The 27,158-nt window shown below is 38.6% G+C and overlaps 1 protein-coding gene across 5 annotated transcripts in view; it reads right to left on the reverse strand.

Annotated features, from left to right (window-relative positions):
- pard3ab (par-3 family cell polarity regulator alpha, b) overlaps window positions 1–27,158 on the reverse strand; it is a 71,508-nt gene that overhangs the window by 21,096 nt on the left and 23,254 nt on the right. For 2 of the 5 annotated variants that reach the window (XM_079451383.1, XM_079451387.1), the window contains exons 7-22: window positions 26,855–26,938; window positions 26,093–26,218; window positions 25,310–25,704; window positions 23,893–24,032; window positions 23,665–23,793; window positions 23,180–23,215; window positions 19,234–19,422; window positions 18,958–19,128; window positions 18,067–18,217; window positions 14,984–15,167; window positions 14,620–14,762; window positions 13,155–13,199; window positions 11,638–11,868; window positions 11,307–11,526; window positions 7,258–7,365; window positions 5,761–5,982 (exon numbers count right to left, since the gene is read on the reverse strand). In XM_079451383.1, the coding sequence (XP_079307509.1) occupies window positions 5,761–5,982; window positions 7,258–7,365; window positions 11,307–11,526; window positions 11,638–11,868; window positions 13,155–13,199; window positions 14,620–14,762; window positions 14,984–15,167; window positions 18,067–18,217; window positions 18,958–19,128; window positions 19,234–19,422; window positions 23,180–23,215; window positions 23,665–23,793; window positions 23,893–24,032; window positions 25,310–25,704; window positions 26,093–26,218; window positions 26,855–26,938 (2,574 nt within the window). The remainder of the gene's footprint in view (window positions 1–5,760; window positions 5,983–7,257; window positions 7,366–11,306; window positions 11,527–11,637; window positions 11,869–13,154; window positions 13,200–14,619; window positions 14,763–14,983; window positions 15,168–18,066; window positions 18,218–18,957; window positions 19,129–19,233; window positions 19,423–23,179; window positions 23,216–23,664; window positions 23,794–23,892; window positions 24,033–25,309; window positions 25,705–26,092; window positions 26,219–26,854; window positions 26,939–27,158) is intronic. The other 3 variants (XM_079451384.1, XM_079451386.1, XM_079451385.1) reach the window with 3 other exon arrangements.

Genomic DNA, 27,158 nt, shown 5'->3' on the forward strand with positions numbered 1-27,158 from the left:
CTCTTTTTTTATGACACTTTAATGGTGCTTTATGGTGTCACTGTGTAGCTTGACACCCCTTTGCCCTTTCACATTCATTTCAGAAAAGAGCTTTTGTGTCCCACAAAAGAAAGATCATCACATTATCTCAACTACACAAGGGCAAGAAAATGAAAGAATGTTCATTTCTATTCCATTAGTGAACATTCATTGACCAGCGAGAACAAGGAAGAGGTAGAAAGAGTAAGAGAGGGAGAATAACTGAGAAAACTCATTGTAATTGTCTGCTAAATAAATCAACATGAAAAGGGTAATGTGGTATCGCATCGTGCTGAATGCCTTCTGAAACATTCATTATAAGAACATCTAACTCGGCCGGCATGAGAGATGCTAAACCATTAGCGCTGTGGGGCTGCTGTTCGTTTTTAAACGACCTCGACCAAACACAAACTCTCAGCGGCTGCGACCGCAGACCTCCAGCTACTGCAAACACACAGACCCTCAGCAGATCTTTTCAAAACAAACCACGTGTGGAGTGACTCTCAGGGTCTGGAATCTACCATATAAACTTAAAGGGCCATAGTATGGAAAAATCATATTTTCGTTAGCAATTATTTTTAGATATGAAATGATGGACTGGGTTATATATATATATATATATATATATATATATCTAACCTATGTAAAGTTTGCATGCATGTATTCACATGAGGGGGACAATGGAACGGAGAACAGAGATTGGGACTGTAATTCACCAAAAGTGGCGTTCGCCAGTTTACAATGTATTTTTATTTATAAAAATTCCCGCTTCTGTCTGTTTGAAGCTTAAAGTGTACACGAAAGACGACTCGCCAGATAACACCAACTTGTGATTGGCCAAATGTTAGTCCACTCAAATCTATTTAACAGATAACATGGGTGAGAATGTTGGCGGAAGTGTGTCAAAAAAGTGCGGGGGACAGAACCATTTTTATCTGAAAGTGGGGGCTATTCAACGCACATGTTGGCAAGTCTTAAAAAAAGTGCCTATGTAGATTTATAAATTATTTATTTTGTAATGCTGGTTTATTTGGTGCCCCCTAATGTCTTTGTGGCCCTGGGCACTCACCCAATTGCCCATATGGTTAATCCGCCGCTGGATGCTCCACCCATAATTATTTAAATTAGATGAATTCATGAATGCCATGAATTAAATGATATATCATTCAGTTTATTATTAAAACAAGCCTAAAATCTGCCAATGGGGTAAGCTAAATAAATTTAATTCAAATTTCAATTTAATTCAGTGAAGTTAAGTTAATTTTGCTTACCTCAGTGGCAGATTCTTGTGCTTGTTTTAAGCAAAACCCATTTTTTAAAGACTTTTTCCTTCTCAAGTGAATGTATCTTGATTTATAAACTTTAAGACATTTAACTGGAAAACAAAAAAATATTGAATGAGATATTTCTTAGAATTGATACATACAGGGCTTGCTTAAGACCAACAAGTAGGACAGACAGACAACACAACACAACACAAGGGGAGATGATGATGACAATGGCACATCTGAATTCATCCATTACTCATTTCATTCCATTAAATGCATTTATTTCTTAAATTAGCATTGGGTTCACACTCCCATTATCCCTCTGTTCGCTGCGAGTTTGTTTCTGACACTTTGGTTTTCCTTAATCCCTGTTTTTTCCACACAGCGTGCCAGGGAATGCTGATAATAAGCTTAAACTTCTGTGTGTATGTGCGTTCTCAGCGTGAATGCTGTGGGATTAGTCAGATGTTTACCCTCTGTGAGTGTTTGGCGGCTTTAATTGGCCTCTGCATCGTTCGGTCTTTTAAATTCCCTACAGAGCACATAGTCAACTCAGCAAGAGCATGCACAAACACACACAGAGTTCGGCTAAACTTAACTCATTCTGCAGCTCGCTCGCTTCTGCGTAAGAATGTTGATTACGTTGGGGCCCTATCGCTGCGCTAAGAGATCAGATACCCAAACCGCGGCCCCATGGTCATCAGCTCTGATGTGAACACGAATTGCTCAGATATCTCTGCTTATTATGAGACTGAGGGAAGAAAATTCACAGAGAACGGACTGTGCCAACTGACAGAAATTCACAAAAGGAATTATGTAAATGATACACGGCCATAATTCTTTGCTCAATGCAATTTAAGCAGCCAATCTCCTGCAGGTCAGATTTCGAGGAGTTTGTGTCAAACAGAATTACAGTGGCCTATATATTCACATCATACCAGTGTAGACCGGGTCTGATTCAACTGGATTGTCACTGGTTAGTGATTGAGAAGCAGACTGTTGAAATACCATTCACACGAGAAATAAAAAACGAGGTAAATGCTGGGCGAGTACATTCAATCTCACTCACAAATCTGTTGAAGTCAATTTAATAAAACCGGAGAGAATCAAATCCTAGTAAAATCCTGCAGTGGCAGCAGTGGAAACAAATAAGAGAGATGGAGTTTCATTCGTTTAAATGGTACGTCTTAAAAAAGCACGTGCAAACACACGCGTGCGCACACACACTTTTCTCGTTTTGATTTATTCATTTACATTAAGATAATACAAATAATACAAACATATCGCAAAACACATATTACCAATTCAAATATCACACAGATTATTTTACAGCCACATTAAGCTTGATGGGCGTACAGAGAGCACAGATACACTTTTCAACTTTTACAAGATTGTATTCCAACACGAGCTGCTCTTTAAGTGACTATGAGAACAGTTCACCCAAAAATGAAAATTGTGTCTTCATTTACTCACCCTCAAGATGTTCCAAATCTGTATACATTTATTTGTTCTGATGAAAACAGAGAAAGATATTTGGAAGAATGCTTGTAACCAAACAGCTCTTGATAATCTTTGAATCGCTTTATAAATATCTTGATTCTGTTGAACACAAAAGAGGATATTTTGAGGAATAGAGGAAAGCAAACAGTTCTGGGGCACTTTGCACTACCATTGTAATTTTCAAACTATGGTAGTCAATGGATTGCAATCATTCAGTTGCACTGTGCGGACACAAAACCAATGTAAGTCAATGGGTACCGCCATTGGTAGGTTACCAACATTCTTCAAAATATCTTCTTTTGTCATACAGGTTTAAAAAAAGACAAGAGAATGAGTTATGTATGACGGAATTGTCATTTTTGGGTGAACAATGCCTTTAACAATTATACAGCGATCAATTTACATCTAGTGCGATTTGTATTCTTTCCAGACAAAATCAGATTGATAAGGAAAATAGTGTGGGCATTGCTAGGTTGTTGTTGTTACTATGAAAACTTAACTCTGAAAAGATTATGCTGCCACCTTTGAGGGTCTTCCATCAAGACCAGCTTGTTTCAAAAGCTGAGGTAGAGTTGATTTTTACAACATGGAAGTATTGTAGTTCCAGGTCCGGGAACAGAACTCTTTCAGGTGAGAGAAACCCTTTACCATATGTTTCTCCCAACACTCACCTCTCATCTTAATACCATCATTACACCTCTGCTGGACTTTAAGTGGGTTTGTGCCTGTGCCTATAAGCCCTTTATCAGGCTTCAAAAGGTTTTGCTGACTAAGCAGATATATTTCTCATTTACTTGAACGCTCTGAGCTGAGGGACTTAAACCATGTGGCTAAGCTGACAGCCAGAACTCCAGAGCGTTCTGTTCCAGGTCAGATGTTCCATGCATGCGTGTCCTGATAAAACAGTGATGTTGTAACAATGGCACCCGATGAATATGTTATTGATTTATAAACTTTACACTGTAGCCTGTTTCGCAACCAAACATTGAATTGTTTTCGAGTGTTCACAAACCGATGCATCTAGATTGCGAAGTCTCTGGAACATACTGATTTTGCACAATACATTTCAACACAAGGACAAAGGAGGTAAATGCATGAAACAGTTTGATGTGGCTTGTACGGAATCAAAATATGACTCATGTGGTTCTATGTATTTTGTTATATCAAAGCCGTGTCTAAAGAAATGTCTGAAAGTGCCTTAACAAATACAGTTCAACTCTCTATAAACTGGCTTGTGCGTAGTAAAAAATGCTATTTTATCTGAATAATTCACAGCACAACACCACAACAAACATGTCTCTTTCACCTACAAATCTCTTAAGTAGGGATGAATGTGGCTTAAAATATTTCCTCTGAATAATTCTGATGAAATAAACATTTTCACACAGCCAGATTTGCTAATTAAACAAAACTGATTTACATTTAACGTTTGCCTGCTGTCTCATTCATGACACTGCTGTAAAACTTTCAGTTGATGTTATGACATCATCGTGACACAACAGCTTTATCAGTCATTCAATCATGGTAAAACATGTCAGGTGTCAGAAAGCAATTTTTTTTGTCTGTCCTGCTACATGTTGACGGCTTGTTAGCTATCTGGTTAGAAATTTACCAGTTTAATCATGTGATCTGAAGGAAACATCTTAAAGCTGATTGGCTCATATGCAAAACAGGAAACTTGCATACATGCTGCTATATATATATTCTATACACAAGTGATGCTTACACAAACTCCTACACATCATTTCCCTCTAAAACCTATAAACACAAACGTCCCCCACCCACAGAGCATGCCCCCTTTAGGATCTACTTCCCCACTCCAGATCTGTGAGGATTATTCCCACAGTTCCATTCTCTATATCTCACTGCGGAATGACACCCACTTCCTGTTCCCTGAGGGTTCTTACAGGAAGTGGCCTTCCTGTCTATCTGCCTGTGTTTGTTTGAGTCTCAAGAAACAGGCAAGCCTCACACAACCCAAACAAAACATTCTCACAATTTGGGTTTTACCAAATTTGTTGAGAGTGTTTTCAACACTTCACACGGATTTAGAATGTCTCAAGACAGTGGGCTGTAGTCCAAACTTAATCTTAGAATAACATCTTGACTTCATGTTAACCCAAGAAAGAATATACAGTATATAATGGCAGGCATTAGAAACAACTCTCCCATGAACGTTTACGACTTTAAATTGCGATGTTTTGGGTTTGTAATGGGGAGGGATAGTTCACCTTCAAAATAAAAATTCGGTTATTATTTACACTCTTTTCATTTCAGACCATAATGTATTTCTTCTTCACAACACAAATGAAGATCTTAAAGAATTTTCAAAAAGGAACAGTTGGTCCCCATTGACTTGCATTGGTTTTGTGTCCATACAATGGAAGTCAATAGGGACCAATGGTTTTTGGTTACCGATCTTTTTCAAAATATCTTCTTTTGTGTTTTGCAGAAGAAAGAAAATCAACAAACACGTTTAAAATGACAACAGGGTGAGTAAATGTTGACCGATTTTTTATTTTAAAGTGAACTATTCCTTTAAAATGGCAGGTAACTGTGTGGGTGCGACCAAGAGAGGGAAAGATGAGCAAAGACTTCAATTAAAAATCCTATTTCAACACTGTAATAACCCTCACTTAGGTTAAAAAGTGAAACCAATGTATAAATAGCCAGATAAATTCTAAAATTCAGTAAAAGATCCACCTTTTGTATTTCAAAAGAACTATGAAGGTCTGGTGGCTCTCCGGAGAAGATCGGGGTCAATCTGAGGGTATAACCCTCTCGTCTTAATGAAAAATGTATAAAATGAAAAACTTTCCTAAATAATCTGGGATCTCTTCGCGTCCACGATTCCCTGCTCTGTTTCACAGAATGAACCACGTGTTTCCTGAAGCCATGTCAGGCTGAAAAAGCGAATAAACAATAATACAGATCTTATGTACAAATAACCACGTGTTTAAATCACAACACATACCTGCCTGACGGAGAGAACTGCCCATTCCGGGCATTCTGTTTCTGTGTGTAGGGTGAGTCTGGTGGCGTGTGGATCCGCTGGTACCCGCCTAGTTCCAGCGAGCCGATGCCAGCGTACGGGGGATCCTCTGCAGGAAGTGAGTTCAATGTGAAGTCTTGGATCTCAGCATAGTCCCTCTCTCTGGCCTGACGCTGACGGATCTCTCTAGTTTTCGCTTGAATCCTACAAAACATCAATAAATAGATATAAACAGCAGAAGTACAAGAAAAAATGACCACAAAAAAAGTGAATATCATAATAATAAAAACTCTTGTGGTCTGATACTGAAAACTTGTGCTGCACCCCAATTTGCTTATACCATAAAAGTGTGTACTCGCTTTTTACTACACTGTAACTATTAACAATGATACACATAGCAAGTACCTGCATTTAAGAGACAGTTCACCCAAAAATTAAAATTCTGTTATTTACTCAACCTCAAGTGGTTCCAAACATGTATACATTTCTTTTGATCTCATGTACACAGAGAAAGATATTTGGAAGAATGCTTGTAACCAAACAGTTCTTGGCCACCACTGATTGCTATAGCAGGAAAAAATATAATGGTAGTCAAATATGCCCCAGAACGGTTTGCTTTCCTACATTCTTTAATATATCTTCTTATGTGTTAAACAGAACAGAATTCAATGGTGGCCAAGAACTATTTGGTTTATTCAAGGGAGCGTAAATGACAGATTTTTTTTCCCGGGTGAACTTTCCCATTAAGCATTTCTTCATGATTATTTGATATCTTATGTTTGCAATATAAATTCATTAATTAATTCAGTTTTTAAATCAGTAATTTGTTTTTTGAGTGATGCTACGCTGACTTTCTCAGTACTTTATTTATAAGGACACTCAATTAATCCTTCTATGTTTTAGGACACAAATTATCATTTTAAAAACGATCTAGGATGGAGAATATGCAGATTTGAAAGCATTTGTTGAATGAAATATGTAAATCTGACCATCACTTTTAGCCTGGAATGATATGTATAGAACCGAATACAGACCAAACACAAGATGAATGAGAGAAGTGTGTGTGTGCTTGTGAGTGAGTGTGAGAGAGAAAGAAAGATTAAGACAGAGACTGAATGAGCAGGGCTTTCTCAGCATGATCTCGCCGGACAGAAGGGAAATGGAGGGGTTGGCATGAAATTTGTAATAAAACAACATGAACACACCTGCAGGCACACACACATGGTGAACAGCTGACACAGGGCGACCATTAGATACATTAAAATACGCAAACATCAAAACAGTATAACAAAACACACACACATACACAATGACACAAGAAAAACATCAGGGGCTTAACAATCACTGAGGAAGAGGGTTTGAGGAAGTGGGCACGGTTCTGTACGAGGGGCAGGTAGGGTGTCAGGAAATGCCTGATTAGAGACCGATGATGAGAGAGATTAGCTCTGACTCTGTGTGTGTGTGTGTGTGTGTGTGTACCTCTCCTGTTCTTGTCTCATCCGCTGTGTCTCCTCTTCAGAAGCATGAGTTTCCTCAGGCTTCCACTTTCCAGCATCCGAGCGCTCATCCTTGCGGTACTTCCCGAACCTTAAGCAGAAACACACGAGCGTGTTATGACATGTTGACACATGTTGAGTATTAAGCACAGACATGATCCTCAATACTAAAGAGATTTATTTTATTTGTGTGCATGTACTGTACATACATAAGCTTTTTTAAATTATTGGATTGTGTGGGTAGTTTCTATATAAGTCTATTAAAGCACTTTGATTTCTGATTTGAGTGTTATCAAAAATGAAACGCTTTTAAACGTGTCTACTCTAATTGAAACAGAAGTTAAAGCTCTTAATCCTTCTATTTTAATTCATTTAACAAACTAATCACTATTTTGCAACTGTGAGAGGATGTCTCTGCAAATCTTTGCTTTATCGAGCATATCATTCATTAATATCTCACAGCTTGCGTGTGTGAGAGCGTGAAAGGTGTTTCTATGTGATGGTACGCATGGGAAGGATTTTTATTTCTGTGAGGACTTATATTCAGAAGAGCTCATTAATATGTAGAGGGTTTATTAATATGTAGCAGGTATCTTTGGCTCAGTGTGGCAGTTGACAGCCATTCAAATACTAAAGTATTCCACGGATATAGTTTGCTCATCTGCAATACGTCTCTGAGACATCTATAAGATGTCTGCAAGATGTTTATGATTTAGAATGGATCTTTCTTAGATGTTTTCCAGATCTTTAGCAGACATCTTACAGACGTACGTGTGCAAGCATTAACGCTGCAATTTCACGGTCATAACCAGATTATTAAAAAAATAGCAGCGTGGTAAAAAACATGTGTATTACTCGATTGTGGTTATTTTTAAGCATTGTAGAATTTAAAACATAGAAGTTTGATGTTGGTTTTACAAAAAATGGTATGCCAACATAAACCAAATTATTCAGATGTCAACAACACACGTACAGTTTATTTTAAGCTTCCTTTTAAAGGTACAGTGAGTGATATTCAGGAGGATCTATTGACAGAAACGCAATTGAATATACTTAACTATGTCTTCAGAGGCGATTGTTTAGTTAAAGATGGCGGAAGGCAGGAGTGGAGTGATAATGAAGTGGACATTATTTTTTAAAACTTTAATAATGAATTTGATCAATCGGAAAGGAGGTGGAGTATATGAATATATTAAATCGGATTTGATGTTTAATGAGAAAAAGATTTGGATAATACTTCTATCGAAGCGGTTTGGCTGGACATTCTTTTACCAAAGAGTAAACCGATTTTAGTTGGTATTTGCTTTCGTCCACCTGATCAAAATAATTTTTATGAGAGTCATGGAGAGATTTTAAATGTAGCAAATTATAATTTAGGTCAAGGGTTAATACTATTGGGTGTTTTAAATACGGATATGCAGAAAAATGAGACGTCATTGTTTAAACATTTTAGTTGTATGCATTGAAACATCATGGTTGAACCAACTAGAATTACTTCCGAAACAGAACAATCATTGATATTATATTGGTTTCTGATAATTCTAAGATCTGTAGAAATGGTGTTTGGAGGTAGGAATTAGTGAGTTGAGCATATTTTGCTTTTAAAAGTTAAAGCTATGGGTTTCGATATTAAGTGGCTGTACATAAGAATCTGTGCAGGTGATGTGCGGAGGTATTTTCTTTACGTGAGTTGATTCGGCATTGCTCAACTGCGCGGATGAGTCTGATGTTTTGAGTCACGTGTGGCCTGTGACAGTAAACCGGTGAGAATCTTCACTGTACATCAGTAGCTCGTACTAACCATAACAGATAACATTGCAGATGATATAACACGAAACAAATAAGAACGTAAACTGACCCAGATAGCGTAAAACTGCCGTTTTGGCCAGGAGTCGTTTGTTTATTTCGCATGGAAACTCCCGTAACGTGAACTGGACAGAGGATCCCCGATCACGACAGCGGGTCTCAAATGCTGACAGGTACGGTCATATATAATTCTACACCATACAACTACATATATACCTAAACTATACGCAAAGCCATGCCATCATGTCCGGGACATATGTCCGTAAATTTGGGTAAAATCAGATGCTTCACTTATCCTGTGCGAAATACAGATGTGGGGAGGTAATTTTTAAAACACACAAGGACCCCAGATAAAAGTAATCCTGTGCAAAAAGGGCTTAAGCTAGATTTATCATAATGAAAATAATAAAGAGAGAAAGAAAAAACGATGAAACGGTGTACCCGTCTGTAACACAACAAGTTTTTGTGTTATCTATTGAAATATTAAATGAATTACCTGTTATGTTCAGAAGAAATAAATCCATGTCTGCCAATATTAATTCTTGTTTTCCCTTTTTCTTTGTTCACGCTCATCAGTTATTATTTCTTTGTTTTCACAACTGATGAATCCCCAGATGTCAACACAGCACTGCTTGGTGTTTAAAAATAAAAGTGCATAACGACGAAGTGCTAAATAATACTAAAAGTTTCCAAGACAAAATGTCTGTATACAATGCTACCCCTGTCACCCAGAGCATCCACACACGGGCTAGCAGCCGGATCCTCTTCGTTCTGTTTACGAATGTGATGAAATGACGCATAGCACCAAATAGGATTTCCGGGAAAAGTCCAGCAAGTATAGGGACACAGTTTTAAACACCGTTCTTTCATGTACTTGCTCAATAATTGGTATTAGTATATTTTTACTCAAAATAACTTACTGCCACTTTAAGGCACGTAAATGGATTAAGTCCAATCTTTCAAATAGGTGTCAAAAGGTGGATTTAAATAGAATGTTTTCAGATTGTTTGCCCATCTAATGTGAAGTACCTTGTATTGGAAGTGTATTGGAACCCTTTCTTCTTTTTATGTACATTAAATATTTTAAAAATGGCCTGCCTTAATCACCTAATATTATATACTAATGATGATGCAATAATTGCTAACAAAGAGATGAAAGAAAAAGTATCCAAATGGTTTATTCATAATAAGGTGTTTTTTACATTTAGGAAAACTGAATCGATTTTATTTGGTTCTGTGGCTTAATCTAGAAAATATTCATAATAAGAAGAGTTTTTTTTTCGAAACTTCATTTCATTTTTACTTCGAAAGAAGTGAAATATTTGGGATGTATTTTGGATAGTAAATTGGATGGAGAAAACATGGCTGTCGTAGTTCATTCAAAGTTATGTAATTGAATAATATTTTTAGCAAGAAAAATGTTAGCTGGTACATAGTTGCTGATTATGCTGCAACATTTTGGTATTGTGGTTCTACGAAACTAGTTAAAAGTAAACAATAGTCTGCTCAAAATAAGGATAATTCTGAAGGTAACTCTTTTTAAGTTGTTGATTGTGTTTAAAATGTATAGGAAAATGTTCCAAAGTATTTGTTTGACTAACAAAGAGAGACGTGAAAGATGTTCATGGTCATTCTACAAGGGCAAGGAACAATAATATATATTTGTGTAGGTTCAAGAGTTTAATTGGGAGGTATTATTTTCTGTTTACTAGCTCTGTTGGAATGAATGACCTAATTGTATAAAACAGATTAAAAAAGAAAGTACTTTTAGAAAACGTGACGACGTCTTAGTTCTGTATCAGCGAGCGCAATTCTTCAAAAGGGAGGCATTTCACAGACAGAACCTTTAAACAAGTATTGATTGGCATGTTGATAGCTAACCAAACTATCTGCTCTACACAAAAACAAAAATAACCCACAAATACATTACATTTATAATTAACCAACATTTTGGACAAAAGGTTGAAATGCTTTGATTGTCAGGGGCACCCGCTTCATGCTACCTTTTTGGAAAAACACCCACAATGCAGCCCAATGTTGCCTGCTGTTTATAAGAGCACTGATAGGCAGCTCATTTGGATTTGGAACAAAGCTTATCTGATTAGAGATTCTCTGGTGGGATTTGGAGAAGTGAAATAGAAAAGAAGAAGAGTGTTCAAGGATATTATCATCATTATTCTTCAACTCTTTTTTTCTGACACGCTTTTTAGATGTGTTTTTAATTACCTGAACATCTCTCCGAGGCCCTTGAGCATTCCTTTCTTTGTTTTACTCTTCTCCTTCTCTGGCTTCTTTTTGTCCTTCCCCCCTTTATCTTTCTTCTTGTCGTTTTGAGGCTGGTTGCCATTGATCATCTGTTGCTCAGTGACTGGAAGCGGAGTGAGGTCAGCTACCGTGGAAACGGAATCGCGCCCCGACCGAGAGCTTCCTTCTGTGTCTTCTTCCACTACAGGACAAAAAACAGAAATCAAATCAATAGTTAATTTTACCTTGATATTAGCTGCATATCTATGAATGTTAGTGTTTTGGACTGAACCAATCGGAACAAGAGCCATACATGTGTCCATGCAGTCCTCTTCATTCTCATTGGCCCCTGGCCTGTCGTAGGATTTGTCAATCGCGGCTCGGAAGCTCTCGTTGCAGCCCCGCCCTCTTATGATGCGTGGGCGTGGCCGGTGAAAGGGATGGTCGCCATTGAGCGTCGCCTCTGCGACAGCAGTCTGTAAACTTTCAAGAGAGCTGGACTTCTTCAGGCCAAGAGATGGACCGACGTCATGCGAGGAAGAACCTGAGGAAAAGTCCACTAGTTGACTAATCAAGCACTTATTAATGCCGTCTTCCCAACATGGATCTCAAATGAACCCTGATAAAAGCGACCACATTCGGCTAGAAATAACGTGCATGAGGTGGTATCGTATTTAGTCGCCATGGCAGTGGGAGAAGATTCATATCTGCATAAAGTGATGAAGATAAACGAGTGGAAATAAAGCACAGGGAAGCCTGTATGCATTTATCTTCATCAACTCTGCCTTACTGAAGCGTGTCAGACCCCTGTCCCCTCTCCCTGCCTATTTTTAACACTAAACACTCAAGTGTTTGTGATACTGCAATATTTTAAATAAGGCCCACATACACATATATACGCATATATATAAACACTGTAAAAAAACGGAAAACTAGTTGACACTACAAAGAACATGATAAAAAATTATCATTATTATTGTTATAATTATTGTGATATGAATAGGTGTTCATGAACGAGATGCACTAGCTCATTAAATTTGTAAATGAGACTCAAAACAGACTTGTTCAAAGAAGGGCCTATTCTTTCAGATGTACATTTAACCAATGAAATGATCTGTTAAAGCCCACGCTGTCGGCTCGCACTCTCGTCTCTGTCTGAAGGCAAAAAAACCTATCAAAACAGAACTACATATGCGCACATACATGTATAGAACTGAACTCTTCGTGTTCAAGGACGGAGGGATTGCAGCGAACAAAAAATAAGGATCGATGCATTATGTAAATGTGAAAGATTTGTTTACGTTTAAGACAAAAAAAAAGACCTTGCTCACAAAATGTGAATGTGTAGTGCTTTTTTTACTTTGCAAGCAAACATTTTAATTAAGAAAGAAAAAATCTAATTTATATATAAAGGAGAATGGCCACATTAACATGTTTACGGTTTAAAATGTGCATGAATCTCAAACCCTAAAGTTTACCTATAAAATAAATCATTCTGATATCAGTCCCCTTTACTAAATAGAAAGTGCTTCTGTATCCATCACTCCGTATGCACGTTGCATCATACAGCATGATTTTCTTTGCAAACAATGGGTGAGCAATTAAATCTATTATTTTATCAAATCTACTCGCAGCTGTGTTTCTGCTCCGCAGCAAGTGCTGTTTAGGTGCACAGTGTGAATGCTGTAACCCGTTAATACCGTGGCTGAAATAAATATGTGCCACTTACGCAAACGGTGCGAAACAGGCCTCAAAATCAATGCTGACGTCTAATCTAATAACCCTGTGGTGAAAACAGACGTGAGCGTGTGAGAAAGTGGTCACGCTTACCTGTGTGGTTGTCTGTGTAGTGCGTGAGGTTAATCTCATCAGCCACTGTGTGAAGGGCACACACGCACATATACATTCGCAGGATGGTTAGTTTGACCGATCAACATGCAGCAGGCATCCAGGCAAGTATGACCATCAACAAATCAGACAGAGACAATCAGTCAGTGCTCATTAACAAACAGTGAGGGTTGCCATAGTGATTCAATCTTTTTCCACCAACATGATGTGGGAATTGGTCCCCGGTTTGGACCAAGTCCATGCTTCGCAAAATGATCTGAGATGCGCAAAAACACATTATAAATTGTAAAACTTGTGAGATGTAACTAAAATCTGTAATATGCCGAGGCTACATGATAATACAGACAGATAGGTTGAGATTTTGGTCTCAAGTAAGGGAGAATTTAAACAAATCAATGGAAATCGTTTCATGCATTTTAGTTGAACCCAACAAACTACTGCAAACGAAAGCCAACTAATCTAAAGGATCCAACTCTTCTACAAGCACCGCCGATGATGCTGAATCGGCTGAAAAAGACGAAAGGGACTGACTTCAGTTGTTGGTGCGGACACTGAAGTCAGTCAATGTTTAAAAACTGCCCGACAGCAGATGTTCCGGCTTTTACAAAAACTGTATTTTGGGGTTTGAAATCGAAAACTTTTGAAAACAGGCAAAACGCCGTCAGAATGTTGACGTTGTTAAGTCACACATAATACGCATGTGTGCAAAGTAACATTGCCAACAACAGATCTGGCATTTAAAATAGAGCATAATGGAGCGTTTAGGATTCTTGGAGATCTGCGGGTGAACATTGCTGTCTGTTGTACGTGAAACCTTTTTCGTTTTAAGTACATTGTTGCGGTGTAAGCGTACCGTAAGTGTTAAAAATGTGCGGCTCTAAAAGCACTCCCCAGAACACCTGGTCTAGCACCAACTCCAGTAGCATCATTTCAGTGGAAAAGATGAAAGTGTGAAGCATTCATCAGAACCGAATCAGTGGAAAGTTTTTGAAATTAGAAAGCACATGCATGAGAGAGACCAATGTACTGCAGAATTGGAGCTTTTAGTGCTTTGAGTGTGTTAAATAGTGATATAAAGAATAGGACACTAATTCTGGAAAGTATATCAAAGTGATCTTAAACAAAACCAACACTCGTGTTGTGCATGTGTTAAAATACTGTTTTATGTTGGATTCTATGCTGGCATTGTCAAAAAACACTTTATTTTGTCCATGTACATTATGTTTTTGTGAAAAAACGCCACCTGGATAATGCATTGGATTTCAGACTAGAGCTGTACTGAGGGGATGTGACCTTAAGGCTATCCAGATCAAGCACTGAATTTGGGATTAATCTTTATAGTACAGGCACTGCGTTGAGGATTGACCTTTAAAGTATCCAGGTCTAAGAATTGATCTTTAGATTTTCTAAGCCCATTTAGTGTGTTGGAGGTTGATGTTAAGAGTACCTAAGTCCATGCTCTTAGACTTGCGGGTCTTGATGATGTCGAGTTGGCTTGCGTCTCCGTACTGCTTGGTGCGTTTCTCAGACATGCTTTGCCTGCCAAAGCCTTCCCTTTGAAACGCCTCCTCACCATTAGCACCGGCAGAGCTGTGTGAGAGATAGAGAGATGAAATCACAGTACAGCATCCATCCTTGGCCTGCATCTAATAACTGAGACTTCTTGACAAACAAAGGAAAGGCCATGGACTCAATTACAGCAGGAAGATCGTCAGAAGACTTGGAAAGTTTATGCTCAAAATAGAAACACAGACAATAGATACTTCAAGAAATAAACACATGCGTAGTAATACATTTACAATTTTCTTTACCTGTCAGGGAGCCCTTGGTCCCAAGGTGGCGGGGGCGGCGTTTCCACAGCGAAACCCATGTCATCGTGAGAACTGGAAGACGATTGGTCAGACAGCTGGGCAGGGAGTATGTGTGGCCTATCGTCTTCTATTATGACCATGTCATCCTGAGGCATGTTCACCGTGGGTGAAAGCTGGTAATGATCTAAAGCAGAAACAGTGAGAGGTGATAAGGATCAGAATTTTTTTATTATAAGATAAAGAAATACGACTAATCTTGATCGTAATGAGGTTTTGTGATGCACAGATGGTGAAAATAAAGATCACAACTGTGTTATTTATAATTTATACAAAAATAAATCTCCTAGTTCCGAGCAAAGCAGGTCAAAGTCAAAGTGTGTCAAGAACAGCAGTGAATCATTTGTACCGTACCCTGCATGTGGTGAGATTCACACAAATTAAGGACATGGAAGAGTCCATCTCTCTTTGACACCATAGAAACACTTGAGCATCTCTTAAAGACACAGATTTAAATTGTATTTGCGGCACCTCTTTATAACCCTCATACAAACCAGATGACATAAGAATTTATTCTTAAACATTTGTGCCTCACAAGTTTAACCAAATATGTAGGCAAACAAATAAACACAAATCACATCTCTCTAGTTCCCTTAATGTAGTTTCTTATACAGATTGGATGCAATTGGTCTTTTTCTCTTAAATGTTGATATAGAGAGAGACGGGTGTGCATATTAGAGAGAGAGAAAGAATGCAGTTGAATATTTGTGTGTCAAATGTGTTCAAACATTTCAGACTAAGATAGATCCCATGAAAAAAAACTTTGTTTTTGGCAAATGCTTCACAGGACGAGAGAGAACTGTGGTTGTAGAGAATTATGGAGAAATATTAGAAAATCCAAGAACCTTCACGTCTTTTAACGGATATTTAACCAAAAACATTATTTACTTTCATTCAGTCATTATTTGCATTTTTTGTTTTTGAAACCTGTATGGCTTTCCTTTTTCTGCAGAACACAAACTAAAATTATTTGAAGACATAACCGTACAACAGCGGTACCCTTTTACTTGCATTGGTTTTTGCGTCTAAACAATCGAAGTGAATGGGTACCACTGTTGTTCGGTCACCAATATTCTTCAAAATATTTTCTGTTGTGTTCAACAGAAGAACACAAGTCAAACAGAAGGGAGGATTGATCTGAAAACGGAAAGACACATTAACCGTTTAAAACCGAGAGCATCTGCTGCAGTGCCTATATGGACCATCAACTAGACACCAGACCTCATCGGCACACAAAAACATCACCCTATTATTCCTAAAAGTGATACTCTGTCTGACTACCACCTGCATCTTCACACGAACATCTGCTGGGGAACATTTCCAAACAAGCTTTTGAAAAGACGGACATAAGTGGCATTGTGACCGAGTCTCTCTCTCTGCAGGAGTGCTATAGTGTAACTATACATGGGCATGACTGCGCATATATTCAATAGATTAAAAGGCGCATGTGTATGCGTTTGCGTCTGGCACCCTGCTAGTGTGCTACTGTCATTTCCCCCCGAGTGGCTTCCTTTCTTGACAGGCAGAATAACAGCGCTGGCTGGGCTCGGTTTCTCACACAGAGAGCTCTCAGTAACCAACACAGCTCTGCATATGTTTGTCCTGAGTGATTCTCATATGTTTTTTGTTAGACCACATGTTCCTTACGCTCTACAGGCCGATAGATGCCAATTCTGCTTCTGAAATCTGACGCTGCACTCCGATGTGATCACAGAAAACATCTGGTGAGAATTAACCCCTTCCTGCTTTTAAAAATAATGCTTTTGTGATGTTTTGAGAGAAAAACATTTGTCAAAGATTTTATTGCTAGATTAATAAAGGCAAAAAGTGACAATGAGGCATTTGTTTTGGCTTTTTGGTTCAGTGCACTTGCTGGTGGTACAATTGTAAACTACTACAAATGTTACAGAAACATAATACATTTCTATGGCAAATAAAATAAAAATGTATTCAGCCTCATGTCATCAGAACAAAAGTGAAGATATTTTGAGAGACGTCTCTGTGGTTTTGTGTCCAACCATGGAAGTAAAAAAAGTTGTTTGGTTATCAACGTTCTTCAAAATATATTATTTTGTGTTCTGAAAAAGAAAAACGTTTGGAATGACATGAGGGTTATTTCCATTTTTGGGTGAAATATCTCAGTATTTTATAAGTAATGCAACCAACTCATTGTGTAGTTAAAGGGACAGTTCACCCAGAATTAAAAGTCAAAAGTGCCCCCGAACTGTTTGCTTTCCTACATCTTCTTTTGTTATCAAAACAACAGAAATTTTACATCAATAAAATAGTGTTTCTAAAATAGTATTGTACTCAAATCATTGGGTCTCATTCATGAAACACAAGCAGAACAAATTTGTGTGTACATTGTTCGAAAAGTCATTCTTACATACATTTTCGGATTTATGAACATTTTGGGTAAAACGCAGAGCTTGTCACTGTAATTTGTTAAACCGCCGTCCAATCACAGGGGACAAGAGGCGGGACAAACACTACATTGACCAACCATCATACGCAACAAAGGAGAAGTTAATATTATTACTGCATATTACTCCGGAATAACGTGCAGTGCCACCAAAGCTTCTCAAGCAACACCAGCTGGTCGTTTTCAGAAGAGCACCAGCTAACTAAAAACACTTTGGTGGACCCCGTTTAATTGATTAATTTATTGGTAAGTATATAGCTTATTAGTCTCTTATGCATTTATGCAATATAATGTAGCCAAACCAGAGAATGAAGGACAGAGGATTCCAGCATTCTGAGGTACGTAATTTATGTAGCTGTAATTTATAGGTGAAGATTATGCTAATTGTGAATGACATGCAGGATCGCCCGATTATGAATGATTGGAATTTACTAACATTTTACTATAAAATCTGAGGTTTACGAAGTATTGGTGCATCCGGTGGATAGTTTTCAGGTAGGTCTGTTTTACTCACAAATTGCTCTGAATTTACTCATATATTTACGAATGTTTCATGAATGAGTCCCATTGTGTGTGGTGGTAGTAGTGAGTATGTGTTACTCACTCATTTTTTGGTTAAGTGTGATGACTTGTGGTCTCAAGTTTTCATCAAGCCCTTCAATGCCATACAGCGAGTGTGAGATCCGTCGCTCGTGGTCATTTGGAGACGGGCTCAGGGTCCGATCTAACCCTCTGGGACTGGATCTGCTCTCACCCTGATAAGCAAGAACACAGAGAACCTCACGATTCGCTCATTATTCCCAAGCATTTCGGAAATGTGAAATCGGTGGCTTGGGTTCTGGTGACGAAGTGGGCTATTTATACTTATTTATAAATGTTGACGCTAAAAGTTGTTTTTAAAGCTATTTCCTCCACGCACCATTTGAGAAATTGTGTACTACAGGAGCTGTAAACCGTAATCGTAATGAAAATGGCTGATCGTTTAAAATTGTTACGTCCATATTGACATAAAGCTTATGGGAAACGGTTGATGGGAAAATCGTATGTAGTTATTTTCGTCCATGATCCTGCCCTGGGTAAGCGGGTTACCGTCGACGCTCAGACTTTAATACCCTCATTTATAACAGCACGGTGACACACAAATGTGTGTGTCCATCATAGTTGTCCCTTCAGAATTAGAGAAAATATTTCTAGAAGGCCCTCGTGGACAATCTGTCGCTTGTGAAACGCGCTGACCTGATTGTCTGGTCTTTAAATGGATCAGACGATCTCTCTGGAGAGATGCACGAAAACAGCACACAAGCCCACATGTGTGTGTTCTCATTTTGTGTTTTCCAGTCAAATAAGTAAAAAAGTGAGATAAGGGTTTTGTTTTCAGAGAAATCTAATTCAAAGGTTAAAGACAAAACACGAAATTTAAAGAGACAAGTGTAAAATGGTTTCGTAATAAAACTCAAAGCCTTTAGAATCATCCTCGTCATCTCTTTTTGTGTACCTCAATATGTTTGCTGATTCTTCTTGCCACAATCAGCTGAATCGTCCCCCGCTTGTTGCCCTCCGTTGACATGGACTTGCGTAGCGTTTCCATGGCATCCTGGTTGGTCTTCCCTAACAACGACTCTCCATTAACTGCAATGAGCTGATCGTTGATGCACAGTCTGCCATCCTATGCCAGAAAACGACGATGAAGAGCATCCATGCGCATTCATAACTTTCACATTTAAACTCTCATTTTCAACTAACATGTCCTAAAATATAATGCAAGTCAAACCTTGCATGCTGCTCCTCCATTGATGATAGACTTGACAAAGATGCCCAGATCAGCGTGGGTCTCCTTTGACCTGTTTCCCTTGACGCTGACCCCTAACCCTGCCGAGCCAGAGTCATTCAGAGGCACTTCCAACGTCAGGAACTCACGTGTACCGTCTGGAGTTAAGACGAGTTCCTCCTCTTCTACCTTCTTCGGAGACAGAGAGTGACATTAATGCATTTCCCCCTTTATAGTCAAACGAAACAAAACCTCCTGTAATCTGTTAAAAGATAAAACATCACTATTTAAAAGCAACGAAAGAGTTGTGAGAATGAAAATGGGTGAACAAGGACCCCCTGGAGCAACAGGTTCATTAGAAAACCCCATTAATATTTTAATGCTAAGACAATTAAAGGAATAGTTCACCAAAAAATGTAAAATCATGTCATGAATTAATTATTTACAGCATAGATTTCTTCGTTGGGTTGAACACAAAAGAAGAATGTTAACAACAACAATCCTGTGGCACCATAGGGAGACTCAGAGATGACGTATTTTTGTATGCATTTTAGGAGTTCGGCTCCATCGCTCCAAAGTCTATGTTTTTTTTTCATAGGTTTTTGACATTTCCGTAGTCAACAAAACCTTTAAATATTTTCATATTTTCATAGTTTCATTCCATGACATAAAACACACCCATTTTAAACCGCTTGTTGCTAACAAGTAGAAACGTTGAAGTTGCTAACCTGTTTGATTTCATGGTGACTTAAGTGTAGTCTGTTTAAAGCATCGTGTTAGCTTTTTACTTCCGCTGATTGTATTTCGGCTTCAAAAGTAACAAATGTGGTTTAATTTGTGAAAATTATTTAGATAGGTTTGTAATGTTTACACATTTTGTCTTTGTTAATCACAGAGCTTATTTTTTGAGATCTTCCAAAAGTCTGTTGAAAAAATGTATTGGCTTTCGGTCGAGGGAACCAGCGCGGCGTTTACTTCCGGGTTAACCGACAAAAACACATCACCTCTGAGGTACTGGATTTCCTACCATAGTAGGAAAAACTGTTTTTTGTTCTGTGCAACACAAAAGAAGATATTTGCTTTGGAACAGGATGAGAAATTCATGACAGAATATTCACTTTTGGGTGAACTATCCCTTTAATGTTAAGACCATAAAGTCTATGAACTGCCGTAGGTCGAGCGCACTACAGAACATTTAAAGTTGCTTCATTTACTCATTTTATCGACATTATGCAACAAATAGACAAAACTATTACAGTCCAGGCGAAAGAGAGGCGTGAAAGGCAAAAAACATGCAAGGACGGCAAGATGTAGTGGAATTTATGTTTTAAATCCACTTTCCACTCATTCTTCTGTCTCACGTTCACCTGCTTTCGATGGAAATTCGGTATGCGTAAATGAAGCTGCAAGGGCAGCCTATCAAAAGAAATTATGACTGTCAGACCCTTCTCTTGGATTCAGACACAAAGATAATAAACCCATTAGGTCTAATGCTCTCACGACCTCTGCAATGACTCCCTCATGTTAACAGCTGTCAGTGTGTGAGTGTTTGTGTGGGAGAAAAGAGAGATGTCAGTCCTAACAAGCATTTACTGAGTGACTGCGCTGTAAAGCGCTCCATCTTTATTGAGCTTTAATCACCTTCACGTTATTGTAACAACCCCTGAAACACACACACACACACACACACTTTAGCAGGAAATGTTCAGAAGGAAATGGATGGTTTTCATTTAGTTCTCTCGTGCTCTCTCTGTCCGCCGCTGGCAGAGCAGATCTTATCAGGCTTGAGAGGTTAATGTACAAACAGCAGTGAGACAGAACAACAGAAGTGGTGGGTTTGGAGCATATTACAGTAATGTTCCGGGTTCAATACGAGGTTGAGCTTGATCAACAGTATTTGTTGCGTAAAGACAAGTAGTGATGAAAATCGTTTCAGTTCGTCCCTTAAAAAACAAAAAAGGGCAAGATAACTTTTAACTTTTTTTAGAGGTGAAACTTACAAAATACATTTATAAGAACTCTTTCATGCCGTTTACCTCTGGAATCAAAACTATTCCTACCTGGATGTAATGTATAACTTTACGGTGCATACTTTAAGGCAAAACGTTCCTTCATTTGTAAGTAGCTTTGTGTAAAAGCATATCCTGAATGAGTACATGCAAACAATGAGCGTGTCCAAATAGTGTAAAAGCATAATTAGAAGTTAATATTGCTGTCAAAGTATTAACATTAAATCTTTCATGAAAAGTGTCTAGCTTATTATGCAGAGCTGCGTAAAATCATAATTTCTGCATAATTTTTCTACAGCGCAGGCAGATGAACTTCTACGCATTCATCGCTGACGTTTGGCTTGTTTTTCTCATCTGACATTATGAAAGTATGTGGACAGCAGCAAAAATAACATTCATCTGCTGATTCAACACGACACAACCTGCTTCTCAGGGCAACATAAACAAGAAAGTTACATCACCCCACTTTCTCAGTACCCTCGAGCAGCACTGTGCAAATGTAACCAAGTTTACAGTGTCATGACAACAAAACTGAGAGACGGGATGTTACTACATCAAAGTTTAAAGGTTTAACTTGACATTAGGCCCATACTAGCAATAACAATAACTATAGAAAGCTCTATATTTTAATTTGAATTGAAATCTAGTCAAATTCACCACAATGTAAATGTAGGACTGATACCGCAGAGATCACCTTTAAAGTGTTGTTTATCTGATGAATGATTAAAAATGTATCCCAAATACAAAAAAAACAATTCAATTCAAATAAAAATATTTTGGTGTTGATACTATTATAGCCAGTTTTCACTTTTCTAGTTATCATGCTAGGTGTGAACGGCCCTTAAAGCTTGTGGCTATACTCTTATATTTTAAACGTGTATTTTAAAGGTGTCGTGAATTAAGAAATGAATTTTAACTTGAGCTTTTGTAATAAAAGAGGTCATCGTGCTTAAACGAAAATCCTATAAGTGTCAGAACTTAAAACGTCCTTGTTATTGAAACAACAACCCGTCATGAAAGCCGGCCCAGTCAACGCCATGTCATGGAATGTACCCAACTATTGATAGGTTGAACACCGCTTCCACAGAAGAATATCAATGACTACTTTTGTAACCCTGCCCACTGGTTCATGCATGACATAAGAAAATAACACAAGCGGTGTGAAACAAGATAGAACGACAAAGCAACAAACATGCTGTCGAAGATGCAAAATATTGGTGCAGTAACTGGTTGTGGAAGAACACCTTCTTTTCGATTCTGATATTAGGAATGCGTGGTTGAAGTCTCTTTTTTAAAGAAGTTCCAGCTCACGCTTTTCAAACATTGAGAGTTTGTTCACTTCATTTCACCGCGGATTCCTTTGTAAACAAGGCACAGGAATAGGCTGGAATTGCACAAAGAAACAAATGCAGTAAAAAGCAATGCAGTGCCGTCAATATTGGATCCGACAGGAATGGCGCAGCAATATTATGTGAAACACATTTGTACTGTGTGTCACTATTGCTTTGTTCGAGATCGCTTGATCTGTCTTGATTATGTGTAACGTTAACCTTCATGAACAGCACGTGTCCACCAGTACTGGTCTCCAATTTTAGAGTTTACTTCCAAGTCTTCAATGTGGCCCGCCCATAAAAACAAAGCGTTTCTCGAGCCGGCCTCAAAACCAGGGTGGAAAATCGCCTATTACTTGTTGATTTTTTTTATGTAAATACCATGCGAATGCCATAAGTAGACCTCAGACAACAGTATAAAATATAAAAAAATGGCCAGTACTCGACACCTTTAAAATGTATTGTTTTGCTTCTATGGCAAAATACTTTTTAGTGGTATCGTTGACAAAAGTCCTGTATTGAATCCTGAACATTTCTTGACAGTTCCTTGATTATGTAATGTGTATTGTGCTCATGGAAGAGAGGCGTATGTGTGCGTGGGGTTCTTACCCATTCTCTTGTGTTCTGTATTGCTGGTTCGATGTTCTAAAGAGAGTAAGGAAGGGGAGGTAATAATGTGGTTATACTGTAGCTGAGAGCCCATGAATGCCCACATTGCACAATCCTAACATTACCCAAACCACAATTAAATTCAAGTACATTCGATTTTTGATTTTGATATAAAGTGGCCCACTTTACCAGACTAAACTAAGGAGGGAAGACCTATATTTATATTAACTTTTTATAACCTGAAATAAAATCTTATCACTAACAACAAAAATGTATATTGTATAAATGTATCCAGGGTTCAATCATCTGTCTCATGTAAGTCTGGGAAAAGACATCCCATTCCATGTTGTAATATGGTGTGTGTAGTTAACTCAATGAGTGAGCTTAAAATGTGAACAGAAGCAATGTGTCGAAAAATATCACATTTAAAATAACCATGTGAAACAAGTATAGTGAGACTCCTGATACCGACACACAGTTCATACCTTTTCTCTAGGTAGAAATGTCTCTTCCTGTCTAAGCACCAGGAGACTCACAGTCCCGCCCATGGGTGTTGCCCTTAGCAGGGAAACCACCTCCTCTTGGCCACGCCCATTCAGATCCACCCCATTGACCTGCACCAAATTATAATTTTATTTAATATTTTGCCACTTATGTTGTAACCAAACATTTGATCATTTTTTTAAATAAAATATTTTTAACTTTGTATTTACCTCTAGCAATCTGTCCCCCGCTTTCAGTCGTCCATCCTGTATGGCGGCTCCTCTGGGGAGGATGTTCTTCACGTAAATAGGGGCGGAGCCTCCCAGGGGGACATCTCTTGAAGTGATGCTGAACCCAAGACCTTCAGGTCCTGTATGAAGACAGAAAACAAGCGATTTAGAAGGCATACAAAACAAAAGCGCACAAAAAAAAGTTTTTTACCAGTTAAGTGAAAAAACAAAGCCAAATCAGAGAAGATTTTTAAAACACAAAAAGCTTTTTTTTTTTTAAATAACCATTCAAAATAAATGGTTACATTTTAATTTGTGTACCATTCATTGTAATGTTTCGTCAATTGTGAGGATAAAAGCTTAAGAAAAATCTTGCATTAGAAAAAATCTAATTCAAGTAACTGAAAATTAATGGTTTTATTATTATTATTACTATTATTAAGTCGTGTCATGTCCCATTTTTACGTACAGTGTGGACAGAAAAAATTGCCATAAAAGCCAACCAGAGCCATAAAAGTAGTCTTTCTGCACAAACCAACAGCACAAGTGCACAGCTTAGAAAAACTCTGGGTCTGGTAATAAACACTACAGGAATGAGAGAAGCCATCTGGACCACAGGGAGCAAGGGGTGACCGGTGAAAAAAGTATGACCCCTTTCCCCAACAGCCTGGACTTAAACCTTCTGTGGAACAGAAATGAAGAAAAATTGGAGATTGTGAGAGCGAGGCCACAGAGGTGAAAGAGAGAACACAGGTAGAGTTCAGTTAGACTCCACACAAAGAACACGGTGAGTTTTCCCAGTGTGTGTGAGTCTCATCCAAAAACCCCTTGACAGAATCAGACAGCCATATGGAAACGCATCACACTGCCACGCAGCGCTGCCTAGCAACGCTCCTTGCACCGCTGTTCCGTAACCCTGCAGCCACCCCGTGCACCCGCTGGGCCACCTGTCCACACACAGGTGCCAACTCGTGTGCCAACTGTTGTCAATCATCTCACACCTTTGCAGGAGGGACATGCACACACAGGAAAGAGCTTCTGCCAAATAACAAAGCGAGTTTCTCCCACTATCCGTTCATCAGTAATATTCTCACAAATAGACCGCAGAATTTATTGGTTTAGCTTTAATTATAAATCATATTTCAGTCTGCCAGGATGCATAGTGAAAGAAATATCAAATATTTCACATGTATTTGAAAGCCAGTCAGATTATTTTTAATTGTTTAAAAACAATCCTACATACACAAACACAACATTTTACAATAAATTATGCAAACAAGTGGTAGAAATTGTGTAACGTTTATTTTATCAAGAATAACTGCCTCTCGTAGATTTGTATCATTTACTCCGATTACTCTCTGCAAATAGTTCACCCAAAAATAAACAATTTCAATATTTAACCGGAAGAATGAAATACCTTTTCTAAGCTGGATTCCGAGTCTCCTCCCAACCTTCTTACTGAAGCCTGATGTGGGGGTGGGGCTTAAGCCTCTTTGAGGAGAAGAGGCTTGGCCTAATGGAGGTTTCCCCGCTGGGCCACTGGGATGATGCATGGGAGAGCTGGTATCTGTGTGGTTATCTGATGAATGTGACCTGTGTTGTGCCAATATGTGAGCGGCGTGGTCCAGTCCAGCATTGTTGACCGGATCGTTGGTGAGGGAATCAGGGCTGAAGCATCCAGAGACATCAAAGCTTGCCCTAGGGTTGTGTTCATTATGGGATATCTGTTCATATTGAGATCTCATGGAGGATGGAACCACGTGAAAGAGGATGACAGGAGAACGCATAGCCTGGCGAAACATGTTCTGAGCTCTGTGAACATACAAAACACATGCATAAACATTAAGGTTGAAGTTAAATGAAGTTATAAAATATAAGAAGTGTGCAATTGTGAGCCCTGTTAAAGCACAACACAAGGGAAAAGGTATATAGAAATGAATGCGTTGATGGACGGATGGACAGAGGAATGAATGGACAGATGGGAGATGGAATGAAAAAGCAAGTAGAGAATCATCTGGGGTTTCGACGGAAGGATGCAGTTAGCGTAGCAACAGCCAAGAGCTTAACAACCAACCTGCAGCAAGAAACTGACGGACTATAAAAAAATTGGGAAAAGCAAGCAATGTCAGCTAGAGTGAAATTACAGAAATATAAAAAGATGTTCAAGCACTTTGCACAGAGGTCAAAGATCAAGACATACTGCTCAAAGCGGACGTTCCGCAGGTCTCCGTTGTTGATCCGAACGATGCAATCGTTTTCCTGGAACAAACCCTGAACGTGTGCTTTTCCCCCATGTTCCAAACGCTTCACCAGAAGACCCAACGTCCTGCCACATAAAAACACGCTTGCGAGTCTAAGATTTATTGGCTTTGCACTCAAAATCATCATACACTCAAAGTGAAAGATTAATTGAAATGGCGCTAAATCAAATTAGCCAGAAACTAATGCAGAATCATAAAGCACTTCAGAACGAAGGTTAATTCTTCAAGATAAATAATGTTCTTCCTCTTAATATCTCTGCATTGTGTTGCTGGAGCTCACTGCGTAGAGAGAGATGCAGATCGCAAAGATATATTAATGCTCTTAGCTAGATTATTTGTCTTCTGCTTGCTCCCATACATATGCTTTTTAGATACACACCATATTGTGGAAAGACTCGTATGCCGGAGGAGGTTTCAATGACACTTTAAAGTGCGGAAAACATGTAGTTACCTCAAGTGTTTAGTCAGAACACCTACAAACTGGGTCATAGTCTAAATAGAATACATACACAAGCTGCAAGGCCATGGCTCTGATTCAAACGAACAACTGTATACAATGATGTCACATTTGATGGACAAAGGAAGCAGTGATCTCACACTCGACGTTCTAAACAAACCTTCTGGCAAATAATTGTTCTGGTATGTTCCTGGTATTGATCGTCATAGGATAAAATCACACACATACACGCATAGGGTGTTACCTGCGGTCACGCCCACTGAAGGGCACCACGTGGATGCCGAGCGGGCCTCCATCATTGGACACTTCTACCAGTTTTACAATGTCACTACAAGGAAAAAGAAGAGCGAACAAGAGTGTTAAATGAGTGTACAGTTACAAAAACAGAAATACATGTGGGGAAGAGTCAGAATGTGCAGAGACGGAGTCAGAAGCAGCAAAGAAGTATAAAATGATCAAAGGCACACTTCCAAAAGCCATCCAGAATGGATAAAACAATGTTTTACTTACAATGTTTTGCAATCCCAACATGAAAGTCTGGCATTTTT

The sequence above is a fragment of the Barbatula barbatula genome (assembly GCF_947034865.1).
Source record: "Barbatula barbatula genome assembly, chromosome: 3".
NCBI classification, from domain to species: domain Eukaryota; kingdom Metazoa; phylum Chordata; class Actinopteri; order Cypriniformes; family Nemacheilidae; genus Barbatula; species Barbatula barbatula.